We start from the raw sequence: 12,269 nt of genomic DNA, 5'->3' as shown, positions 1-12,269 counted from the left end.
ATATGATGATGTCATTGCACAATATATCAACAAAGGTTACATCAGGAAAGTGCCTGAAGAAGAAATTAAAGACACAAAATGGTTCTTTTTCCTGTCGTGAAACCAGATAGAACAACAACAAAAGTCAGAATAGTCTTTGACGCGTCGACAAAATGTTACGGTTTGTCCTTGAATGATACAATTCATCATGGTCCTAAGTTACAAAATGATTTGTTTGAGATTTTGCTTCGCTTCAGAAAGCACCCAGTCGCACTTATTTGTGATATCGCTGAGATGTATCTCCAGATTGTAATCAGAGAAGGAGATCGTTCTCAATTCAGATTCCTTTGAAGAAGTATGGACCAGAACCAAACACCTGATGTTTATGAATTTACCAAAGTTGTGTTTGGAATGAATTGTTCTTCTTTCTTGGAACAATATATTTCACAAGAACATGCCAAACATCACAAAAGAGAATTCCCTTTGGCTGCAGAAACAGTTCAGAAATCCTCTTTCTGTCGTTTCTGTTACCATGTTCAAGACAACAGTTTTAGCATGACAAAAAGAAACTTTTTGAGAGAAACTGCAAAACTCTTCGATCCCCTTGGCATTTTGGCACCTTTCATCATAAGGGCCAAAGTTGTCCTCCAAGAAATATGGACAACAGGTGCTGGGTGGGATGAAGTTATCAACCCCCAATTAGAACCCCAAATAAAAGTCCTTGGTTACCAAGTTGTGTGCAAAGCAGATATGTCAAAAGGTGGCTTAGTGGTATTATTAAATCTGTGGCAGTCGCGTTATGTCTGATTTTGACTGCGGAAATGACACTAAATCTGACTTTTCCCGAAATAATTACACCACAATACTTAATTGTCGCATGCGTTCAGACTAATGTTTGTTCTATTTGCGGTATTGAAATAAATATGTTTAAATTCGTCACGATTTCCTCCGTGGCTTGGTACCACCCTTATTTTGCTACCATCGGTATTTATTTTTTTATGATTTTTGGCGCTAACCCACATTTTCGTCATATATTCACAGTTTAGTGTACCCTAAAGCAGACGACATAACACCTCTTTAGTCTGTGATTTTGGTACAAATATATTTTTCAAGGCATTGTAATAATTTTCTATTTTTGTATTGATATCAGAATATATTTTGTAAGATCCATATTAAGTTTTTGACGATTTGTTCAGCCATTTCATTGTAAGTCTAACATTACTATTAACTTTTTTCACTTTAATGGGTCTCTTGAACCAAACCTGCTGAAGAAAACTTTAGATAATTTGTCAATGATTATATTTTTATTTAGAAAAAGTCTTTGTTTAATTTTTCTTTTATTAAAATATTTTATATGTATTCTCCCTAATAAATGCTAAATAAACATTATGAGTTATATGACCTGGACAATCATTAATAATGTAAATATGATTAAGGAACTACACATTTTGTGTATTTAGACAACAATAAAATCATCATTCAACATTGTTTTCATTGTATGCAATAAATATATATATTCCTCCCTCTCCCTCTCTCTCTCTCTCTCTATATATATATATATATATATAGAGTTTAATTTGTTTACATTGTGTCTAATATATAGTTTTGTTTTGTAGATGCCAAGAAAAAAGAAGACTTGTATTGGCCGTCGTCGGAAAGGGTACTCCAAGAGAGGTCCAAGACAAGAACAAGGCTTTCTCTCTGACCATACCTATTCATCAGTTCAATCAACAGTGCTTGATGATTACAAGTAAGTCATACAGTTCTTTCAACTAATGTTGCACACCAAAGTAGGGGTATCACTGAGTATCACGATTAATGATATGTCTGAAGTAATGGTATGTTGGTTATGTATCAGTACAGTTTTTTATATATCAAAGTACCTAAAATAAATAATTGATAAATATCAAAGCACATGAATTATCAACAAGTATTAAAATTGTAACTTTTCTTATCTAAAGAATGTTTTATGCAATACTATTCAGTATAATTCCATTGTGAGTTTAAGCAGGTGGACTAATTAAATGATTTTGGCATCCTCCATGCTGTTTTTTTCGAAGTAATAATAATGTGTATTTCCTTTTTCAGTTCAAGAGATGTGCTGTGGGATGAAGCATGGAATTCCTTCTTCATTGACATCTGTGATGACCCCATTGACATACCCTACGTGGGAGAAGCGATGGATTCTGATGGTTGCTCGGCCAATGAATTCTTTGTCATTCTTGACAGTGTACACAAGTATCATCCTGATAATGACTTAGATAATTTTGTTGATGGCATCCTGCAGTACCGAAAGTACCAACTGTTCTTATCATTGAAAAAGGAACTATTCAGGCATGCTGATGAGCTTGGCGAATTCACCATTTTGAGAAACAAGCGAGAGGAAGTGAACTTGGTGCAGTGTTATGATAGTGATGTTGCAGCGGTTCAACTCTCAGTGGTCATTAGGCCTTCTTTTGAAGCCACAGTTTATGCTCATCGACATGATATTGGTCATGATCATGAATTGTGGATTGGTTTGCCAAAATACTTCACAACTGTAAGAGATGTTACGCAACTTTTGTCTAAACTGTCAACATACCACGTTTGTTTTGGGAATTACGAGGACAGGTTTGCTCACTTGATTCCAGTTGGTGCAGGCATTAGTGAAGGAGCTACTTCAACTATATCTGCATACAGAGAAGGAGACTTTGGTGCCAACATAGATGGAATAGCGTATAGTTCCACAATCCGTTCGTTGATGTGTCAGTTTTTGATTTCACAGAGAGACAGATGTGGTCCTTGCAGCAGATACAGAGCCACACTCCGAGCTAATGCCAGAAGAGAGAGTCTGTCCCCCAAAACCCCAAAACTAACTTCATTTACTCATACTACCCTCAAGAACATGTCAAAGATGGAAGTCATCCAGAAGTATGAACTGATGAAAATCAGCCGCAATTCCATTCAGTCTGAAATGGAGCGTTTGAAGAGAACAATAAGCCAGACAATTTCACAGAAAGGTCTTACGCTAAGTGTTTCAAGCGACTCTGATTTTTCGCAATTATTGAAAGACCACCAAGATGAAGTAATGCACGATTACCCTGATGAGGCATCTATTCAGAGACTTTTTTGGGAGCAACAAATGAAATACAATAAAATTAAAGACAAGCGGGCAATGCGATGGCATCCGATGGTAATTAAATGGTGTCTTTACATGCGTAGTAGGAGTCGGAAGGCCTATGAAGTTGCTGGAAAATCTGGATTCATCGCTTTGCCGAGCAAAAGGACATTGTATGATTATTCACATGCCCTTCCAAGTTCACTTGGCTTTCATCCCAGCTATTCAAAACATTTAAAGGAAGAAGCGAAGTCACTTGCAATGCTTGACATTGAAGAAAGATCGTATGTTGGCATACTTCAAGATGAAGTTAAGGTTTCTGAAGGCCTCGTATATGACAAACACTCGGGTGAACTTGTTGGATATGTGGATTTAGACAGGACTGGTAACGATTTGCTCTGTTTAGAGGAGTCAATAACTGGCGGCAAACCACAACTGCCTAATACCATGTTGGTCCTCATGATCCGTGGTATCATTACAGATTTGAAGTATCCATATGCAGCCTTTGCCACGAGGGGTATAACAGCAGACTATTTATATCCCATACTTTGGACAGCTGTTCTAAATTTAGAAAACATTGGACTGAAGCCGCTGTTTATTACATGTGATGGAGCTTCATCAAATCGCAAGTTTTTCAGCCTACATGAAGTGCCTGAATTGAATAATTTTTTCTGGACATGGAATCGATACAGTCATCCACACAGGAAGATTTACTTTATATCTGATGTTCCTCATCTTATTAAAACCACAAGAAACTGTTTTGCTAATTCCGGATCTCACGAGAAGACCAGAGAGCTGTGGAAAGATGGCCGTGATGTTAGTTGGCTTCATATGTTGAAGTTTTATGAAGAACATGTGGAAAATGAATTGTTTTGTAAAACCTACAAGCTTACAAGAGATCACATTGACTTGTCACCATATTCAACAATGAAAGTTAACTTGGCTGCACAAATATTTAGTAGTTCAGTGGGAAACGCTCTTGAGGACTTATATGGGGACCCAGTCCAAGAAACTGTGAATCTTATCAGACACATGAACCGGTTTTTTTATTGTCTTAACACGCGGAGTTTGCAAGAAGGAATCATAGCCCGGAACAGTGACAAGAAGGAGTATCGCAGCATTAATGATCCCAGACTGCATTATCTTCTTAATGAATTCTTGGATTTTTTCAAAGCCTGGGAGGATAGTGTCATGAGACGACATGGGCAGTTTACCTTATAACAAAGGAAGCGTATGATGCTCAGTCATCAAACTCTCAAAGGACTAAAAATATCTGTGAATTCCATTGTAGAATGTGTACGATTCATGCTCACAGCCGGTGCAGAATTTGTATTCACCCACCGATTCAACCAAGACCCTCTAGAAGAACAATTTGGACAGTATCGACACAAAGGAGGCTCAAATGACAATCCCTCAGTTTATGCTGTTAAACATGCCTTTTCACAGATGAAGGTCCTCGCTTCCTCTGCGCTCCAACCTATACGTGGCAACATTTCGAACAAGAGGCCACAACACACCTTGACTGTTGATAATGCGGCTCTCCCTAGGCGTAAACAGAGGCGTGTATAGTGTACTCATTGGGGAGTAGTAGAAAAACTTGTTAATGAGTTTAGATAATAGAAAATTAGAGAAACGTGTAGTTAATATCCCTGAACTTGTTCACATTGATTTCAGTGCCCACAAAACTTTTCAATGCACATGTTTTTGTATCGAGTGTACCACTCACATGTATTGTAAGAATATTGTAACTTAAACATGTTTAAGACTATTAACACAAGACAAACACAACAGTAGACTGGGGAGGTTGAATGAATGATATGATGACAATTTATTATCTTGCTGAACATACTGATTTTGATTGACTGCCATGACCCATCTTCAATGATAGATTCTTGTAACATGTTATGTTTGTTTTTTAACGCGACTGAGCAATATTCCAGCTAAATGATCGTGGTCTGTTAATAATCAAATCTGGACCAAACAACCAAGTGATCATGAGCACCTGATCCCATTAGTGGCCTGTTCATAAGAAGTGTACACATTCTCAAGTTGATGGTTAATGGAAATTTTCTCTGGGTTTCAAGGCTTTTCTCAGTGACTGGCTCTTTTTGCCCTCGTTAGTTTTTCTCTCTATCTTTTTCTCTTTTTGCTGTTGACGCTTCAGGAACTTGGCAACAGCCCCGCCACGCACATTTAGGAACAAAGTGATTAGAAATTCTAACAATTTTAGTTTCAATTCTTCTTCACGAACAACTAACTTGTCCCAGTAAAACAGTACCATATGGTTGGTTAGAATAACTTCCTTCAATTTGTCACAGAGAAGGGAGTACAAATTAAGGTGTGAGAGATTTACTTGACTTCGGACAGCAACTTCAATTGACCGCACAAGAAAAAAGCAATTGTCACTAGGAAGAGTAAGGCCACCCCTGTTGATTTTATCAGTCCATTTTGAAAATCTGCTGATGTAGCTTTCTTATGACTCTGTTGATGTGCGAAGATTGTCAATGACAGTCTCGATGTTGTTGCCGCTGATTGTCTTCTTTTTTAGCAAAGCATGGACAATGTACCCTGAGATGTAATATAAAACTGCCTGGTCATTTTCACTGATATGGTTGGCTTGCTTCTCATCAGCTGTCTTCATTGAATCTGATAGAACTTTAAGGAGGGTTTGAATAATCCGATCTAGCAAACACTGAGTGAAGATGTGTATTATCCTGATTGGTTGGCTGCTGACTTCCTCTATACAGGTGCACATGCTTGAAATGAAATCTTCCTCCAGACACAACTGGTGATAACTGCTCCAGAGTGCCTCTCGGTCACTTGACAGCGAGCTCCCGTGGCCGAACCCCTTGAAAACTTTATGGAACTTTGGTGTCAAAATGTCAATTAAATCATCAGTGGTATCTGCATCTTCATCAAGGGACTTGGCAACTTGGATCAGATCTTGACCAATCGTTGAACCTGACTGCAATGCATCCATCATTGGGTCGCAAATGATCAATTTCAGTGCCTTTGGTACTCCATTCTTTAATGCGTCCTTCATTTCAGTTACATTTGCAAGTGGCATAGACATTGTACTGTGTTTTTCATCCGATTTCGAGATGGGTGGCTTGTCTGTCGTAGCGCTTGCTTGCCTATGCTCATGGGCTGAAATCATTAAGATATTTACCAAATGAAATCATATACTTTTTTTAAATGTGTAGAAATTACCTAGGGGATAGGCAAAATCCCATGTAAAAAATCATCACTTATTTGTTATTGTATATTTAAAATATTTAGATCTAGTGAAGTTATTTTTACTTTTGATTTTTAATTTGCATTTCAAATCCTGAAGCAACAACTGAAAACTATTTTGTGTTGCACCAAGTTACCAAGATCAAGTTTTAATTAATTTCAAAAATTATTTTATTCTGTAGTTTTGTTATACTGGAATTACAATTTTGTCTTTCATACTTTGATGTATATGTTTTAGTTGTGGCTAAATCCAAATTAATGGTGTATTAAAAATAAAATATCATTCATTCATACATCTATTGTCAATTTTTATAATAAATATATATTCATATCAGAACTTATGGTATTTTGTTTTGTTTTAATAATAGTAGTTGCATGTCTCGTGCCAAGTTGAAGTTTAACTTGGCATTTGATTGATCGGAAGTAAACAGAAAACTTAATTAGCACAGTTTAGAATATTACAACCGTTACTCCTGGATGCGATATTTATATCTCGTACTAAGCTTGTTGCTGTTTCACACGCCAGACCGAATTATTTGGATGCTGAACTTGGAACTTTTCCGATCGGGTAGTATAAAATAACCATCATGAAATTACAATCGTCTAGACTTTAGAATTTAAGAGTAACCTCCCTTTGAAAAACTGTCGCGTTACGGCCAACACCATTATCACTGCTAGCCACAAACTTGCATTATCTAATAATTTTGGATAAACAGCGAAGCGCATTATCGGTCACATCGAAAATTCGCTCAACGCTCGGAGATATGTGAAATTATAATTTCTTTGGAAATATTGCCTATTAGCAGAGACCATATAACAGATTAATATATGGTCTCTGCTATTTGCTATTTACAAGACTTCTTTCATGGGAATTTAGAAGTTGGAGTATAGGAATTCATGGATGAACAACTTTACAAGACATAAAAAATATACTGGGAATTAATAGCGTCATTTTACTGGCTGATAGTAATTTTAAAAGCAATTACGCGAGCCCTATTCCCGAGAATAGGTTTATTTGCCAAACAGTCTGGTCTGTATATTTATTAAATAATTTGAACATAATTTTAGATACATTTTGAAAGTTATTGTTTCGTAACATCGAGAATATTGTGACCTGATAAAACTGTCTTGCTGGCGACTGTTTTTGTTTATTTACACCTGCGTAATTTACCGGATCGTATTTATCAGTGACATCCGTAGATGATTTTGTAACTTTGATTTTTGATAATAGTTATACAATTGTAACATAAAATAACATAAATATACTGATTTTTGGAAATAAAATATATCTAAATTATAATACCTTTGATATCGGATCGGTTGTGCTTCTTCTTCACGTGCCCCCGAAAACCTAAAATTGTTTTGTAGGATTTGGAACACTCGGGACACTCGTAGACAGCCGTCGTATTTTCTTTTCCAATTGTTTTCTTTGATTGAAACCTTTTGGGAGATTTTACCAACAGTTTGGTACCGGTAACATCACTGTCATTCTCTTCAGACCAAGAATCATCCGAAACCAACCCCTGGTCGTAGTCTGTGAATTCTCCAAGTAAAATATCGAGGTCCAAGTCGGAATTGTCCCAGTGAATGAAGTCGTCCATGGCTATGCCGAATGTTAATCGAAATAAATGTATCGGGCTTATAAAGACATGCATTTCCCGGAAGACACACATGTTTAGCAGTAATTTGCAGCCAATTGACATGTGCTAATGAGAGATAGATAAAGATTATTGTAATCTGTTTAGGGTCGTCGTTTTATTGGATTGTCGCTGGTCGCAGTTGGAGAAATCTCGACTAAGGGAATTTACTCTAGCCCCGGATATTATGTTATATTGTTTACGTGGTTACCAGACTGGTCAGTCGTGAATATCTGCGCATCTCTTGCGCACGTGCAGCGGTTCCGGGAAGTTAACAGCGGGGGTCGGGGTGTATCAGTTACATGCCAGACCGTAGCACTGATGGTTAGTGATAAACTGTTGGGGAGGGCCGTCCCTCTATTATATGGTCTCTGCTGAAGCGAAGCAAAATCTCAAACAAATCATTTTGTAACTTAGGACCATGATGAATTGTATCATTCAAGGACAAACCGTAACATTTTGTCGACGCGTCAAAGACTATTCTGACTTTTGTTGTTGTTCTATCTGGTTTCACGACAGGAAAAAGAACCATTTTGTGTCTTTAATTTCTTCTTCAGGCACTTTCCTGATGTAACCTTTGTTGATATATTGTGCAATGACATCATCATATGCCTATGAAATGGTTTTGTCTTTGGACAACTTCTTTTCAATGTTCAACAACCGACTGAAAGCCATATCATAGTTGCTAGTAAGTTCATCAGCTGTCTTTTTCCAAGGAACCCCAACCTTGTGCCTACCATTGCAGTACTGAAGAGAAGATTGTACAGAATCAACAGCCATTTGATCATTTACACTCATGATTGGAATTGAACCAGAAACATTTTCTTTTTCCCCAAAATCGTTGGACCAAAAGATCCATGTCCTTTTCCCCACTGTGTTCAGTATCAATGTTATTGACGAAGAATGTACCTGTTCCTTGTTTCTGGTTAACATGGAGCCCTGTTACATTCCCTACACACGTCCACCCCAAAGGTGTGAGTCTAGCCACTGGTTCTCCAGTTTTACCACAGACATCACCACGGGAGGAATGCAGTTCCAGGTAATCCATACCTATCAGTATGTCAACGATTGGTTGTGAACCTAAATTTGGAAACTGTATGTCCCTCAAAGGAGGCAATTTCTGAGCATATTTTTGCCAGTCAAACACTTTCATGCTAGCAGTGATTTTTGACTATCAATTTTGTTACCCAATTTCGTCTTGGAAGTATAATGGGAAATCTAGCATCTGCAGATAACACCTTTGCATATTTCAATCTTCCACCCGATCGTAGGAGGCTATTTTCATCAAGCATTGGATTGAGAGATAGAATCTTACTTGTTTTGGGCAATGGTTTACCCTTAGCGGAACCCCATCGAATCATACATAACAGCTATGACAACTGTGAGACAGACCCTGCTGGTTTCAACAGAAATGTCTCACACAGACACTGTAATACAGTGTCCCAAATGATCAAATGACTAGGCTTATCGGTGCAGCAAGTTTTAACAAGAAACATTCAACGCTCCAGAAACTGAAAACGGACGGAGGGATCGACAGACTTGCTGACCAATTTATCCACACATTATCAAAGGTTGGTGATAAAAAGTGGTGATTAAGCAGGTCAGCCATCACCATGATCACCAGATGTTGCAAGATTAAATAGAGAGTGTGACAAACACAGAACTATGTAAAAATAAGTTACTGAGCTGTTCATCAGTTCTTGTAAATAAATGTGTATCGTGAGCTCACTGCTTCAATACAAGTCCCAGCTGTATTCCACGATTCAACAGTTATAGAAAAGTTTTCAGAAATGTACATATCTTGCAGAAAATCACATTTTGTGAGAACAGATGTGGAATTTTGCATTTATCTGTTAAAAGCTGGTTCTAAACGTGTAAGCGGCCATTCATTTTGTTTTAAAGTTAAGATGACTTTTGTATTATTGCCTATCGAAAATGAATGTCTGTATGTTTACACCAGTGATCTCCAGATTCACTTCAATAAGCTATTTTAACTATGGATAAGTTTGTCATAAAAATGCCTGCTGCAAGTCAAATAGGTGTTAAACTACGTAATTCACAAAAACTAAGTTTAATGTTTGGCCATGGAATACAGCGTGGGAATGCAATCCAAGCTACTATCAGTATAATCATCTCACCTGACAGCCTCATGGAGTCCATCCTCTGTCATCTGCCCAACCTCATCGTCCGGAATTGGCACCACTGGAGTCACCCTGGTGACAGGCTGTGTGTACTGCTGAGACAGGGTTTGAAGTTGGGCCAGAATGGGGTCAGGTGGTGGCAGGGAGGCAAGAAATTGAGCATGGGCAGCATCTGATGTATTCATACTGATGGACAGACAAACAAGGAAAAACATTACTATTTTTTTTTTTTCATTTCTGCTGAGACTAGGGTAGAGGAACATTGTTATTGGGATTCAACTTCATTTTCAACTCTATAGATGGCACATGCATTATAGACAAGAGTCATCAGGAGATTCATATCCATCCTGGCTGGTGCAATTTGGAAATGGAGTTTGGTTACCCAACTTTTGGTTTATTGGCATTGGATACAGAAGTCCGTTCAGTGAAGAAAAAATAATGCTGTTCAGTATTTTCCAACATCCCAAATCATCAAAAGGCACCTGTTCACCACTCAACTGATCTGTTTAACAAGTTTCAACAAGAAACATTTAACGGTTTGGGAATTCTGTTTGAAGTAATAGCAACTGGTCGAGTTACAATTGAGCTTTTTGTTCAGCCTAGTTCGGCAAAGGTTGGAAACTGGACTTTCATAGTCAGTTAAATCCATGGCCTCGGGAAGATGAGATGGAAGGACAGAAAGACATGCTAACCACTCAATCTTCACTGACCTATCACCAATAATCATCTTGAGGCAAGGGAGTTCACTGACAATAAAAGTCCAGTTTCAACCCTAGCTTAATCTGGCTAGAATTATAGCGTTATATTTTAGCTGGTTTAACAAGTCTATGCATAGTCCAATCAAAATCACGTAACAAAATTGACAACCAGTTCATATACAACATGGCAAATGCATGCAGATTTCTGTTATTGTAGGATTTGCAGAGCATATTATACCGTCAACTGGGTGTTGACAAGTATATCTTCCAAATCTTTTCAAGTTTTTTTAATCATGTATGTATGTTAAGAAGAGATGTTTCCAATGTGTACCAATCAATGACACCAACTGTAACCACAAAGTGTCTTTATTCTTATCACGATATGCTGCATGTGATTTCCAAACTTTACACATTATTCCTGCATGAGATAAATGATGCATCTCGAGTCATGGATCTATGGCGTGCATCGGTTCACACAACAAACCAGTGTGCTCGCTTGTGCATCGAACCCATCTAATTATAATATGTCTTGAAAATGAGCAGTCTTCATACCTAAACCAACACTTTTGGCAATCGCTTTTGGTAATTTTGGCGGCGAGTATTTTATTTATACTTATCCTGACACATACTTATTGCTTATCTCTACTCATTTCCGAAAGGTAGTAGAAACTTCCTGAACTGTGTTCTCTGAGATCAGGGGAAACAGGGGAAGAGGGAACAGCTGGGATGGTTCTCTGGCATATGAATCAGAATAAGCATAAATGATATTTTTACCCTAAAAAAGACATATTTTATCTGAACCTGACTCAAACTATTTGCTTGAATAGCAAGGTTGGTAGTGGGTTCCACCTGTCCCTGGTTCAGATCGAGATTTGTTCATTCACCCTTGATATTCTTCTTTATTTATTCTGTATATCAAAAATCAAACAATAGTTATCATTGTGTATAATTCTAAGAATACTACCTCTATTACATCATAGCCACAAATTCCCATTTTGGCAATAATCACACTTTAAAATATTTAGATTTTTCGACAGACGTCCTTTTCACTGCCAATTATCCCACAGTCTTGAGGTAAACCCTATCCCTTGTCAAACTGCATCTGCGCATGCGCAAGGTGGGAAAACATCACTTCTTTCCAAAAACCTTCATCGACTAGATGTAAGATATATTGGGGAGGTGGGAGGGACCTTTTCCTGATGTAATAGAGGTAGTATTCTTAGAATTATACACAATAATAACTATTGTTTGATAATTCCTACGAATGTACTTCCTCTATTTCAGAATTGACCTTCACTTTGTGAGTTCATTGGGGTATGAACCTTCATAGAGTGAGGGCCAAACTGTATGAACGTCGGAGCTTGCGACGACGTTCATACAATGTTTGGCCCTCACTCTATGAAGGTTCATACTCCAATGAACTCACACAAAGTGAAAGTCAATTCTTATAATTTTTTTATCACAATTTCTTACCTCAAAGGAT

General features: G+C 37.6%; 1 protein-coding gene and 1 pseudogene across 1 annotated transcript in view; one reads left to right on the top strand and one right to left on the bottom strand.

Moving 5' to 3' along the window:
• LOC139447195 (uncharacterized) overlaps positions 1 to 12,269 on the bottom strand; it is a 467,168-nt gene that overhangs the window by 415,050 nt on the left and 39,849 nt on the right. The window contains exon 2 of the mRNA XM_071228411.1: positions 10,086 to 10,274. Coding sequence (XP_071084512.1) covers positions 10,086 to 10,273 — 188 coding nt within the window. The 5' untranslated portion in view covers position 10,274. The remainder of the gene's footprint in view (positions 1 to 10,085; positions 10,275 to 12,269) is intronic.
• On the top strand, positions 1,596 to 4,645 carry LOC139447065 (uncharacterized; annotated as a pseudogene).

Source organism: Haliotis cracherodii, unplaced genomic scaffold (assembly GCF_022045235.1).
Source record: "Haliotis cracherodii isolate W230 unplaced genomic scaffold, xgHalCrac1.p SCAF_7, whole genome shotgun sequence".
Lineage (NCBI taxonomy): Eukaryota > Metazoa > Mollusca > Gastropoda > Lepetellida > Haliotidae > Haliotis > Haliotis cracherodii.
This window is presented reverse-complemented; position numbering and strand designations above follow the sequence as displayed.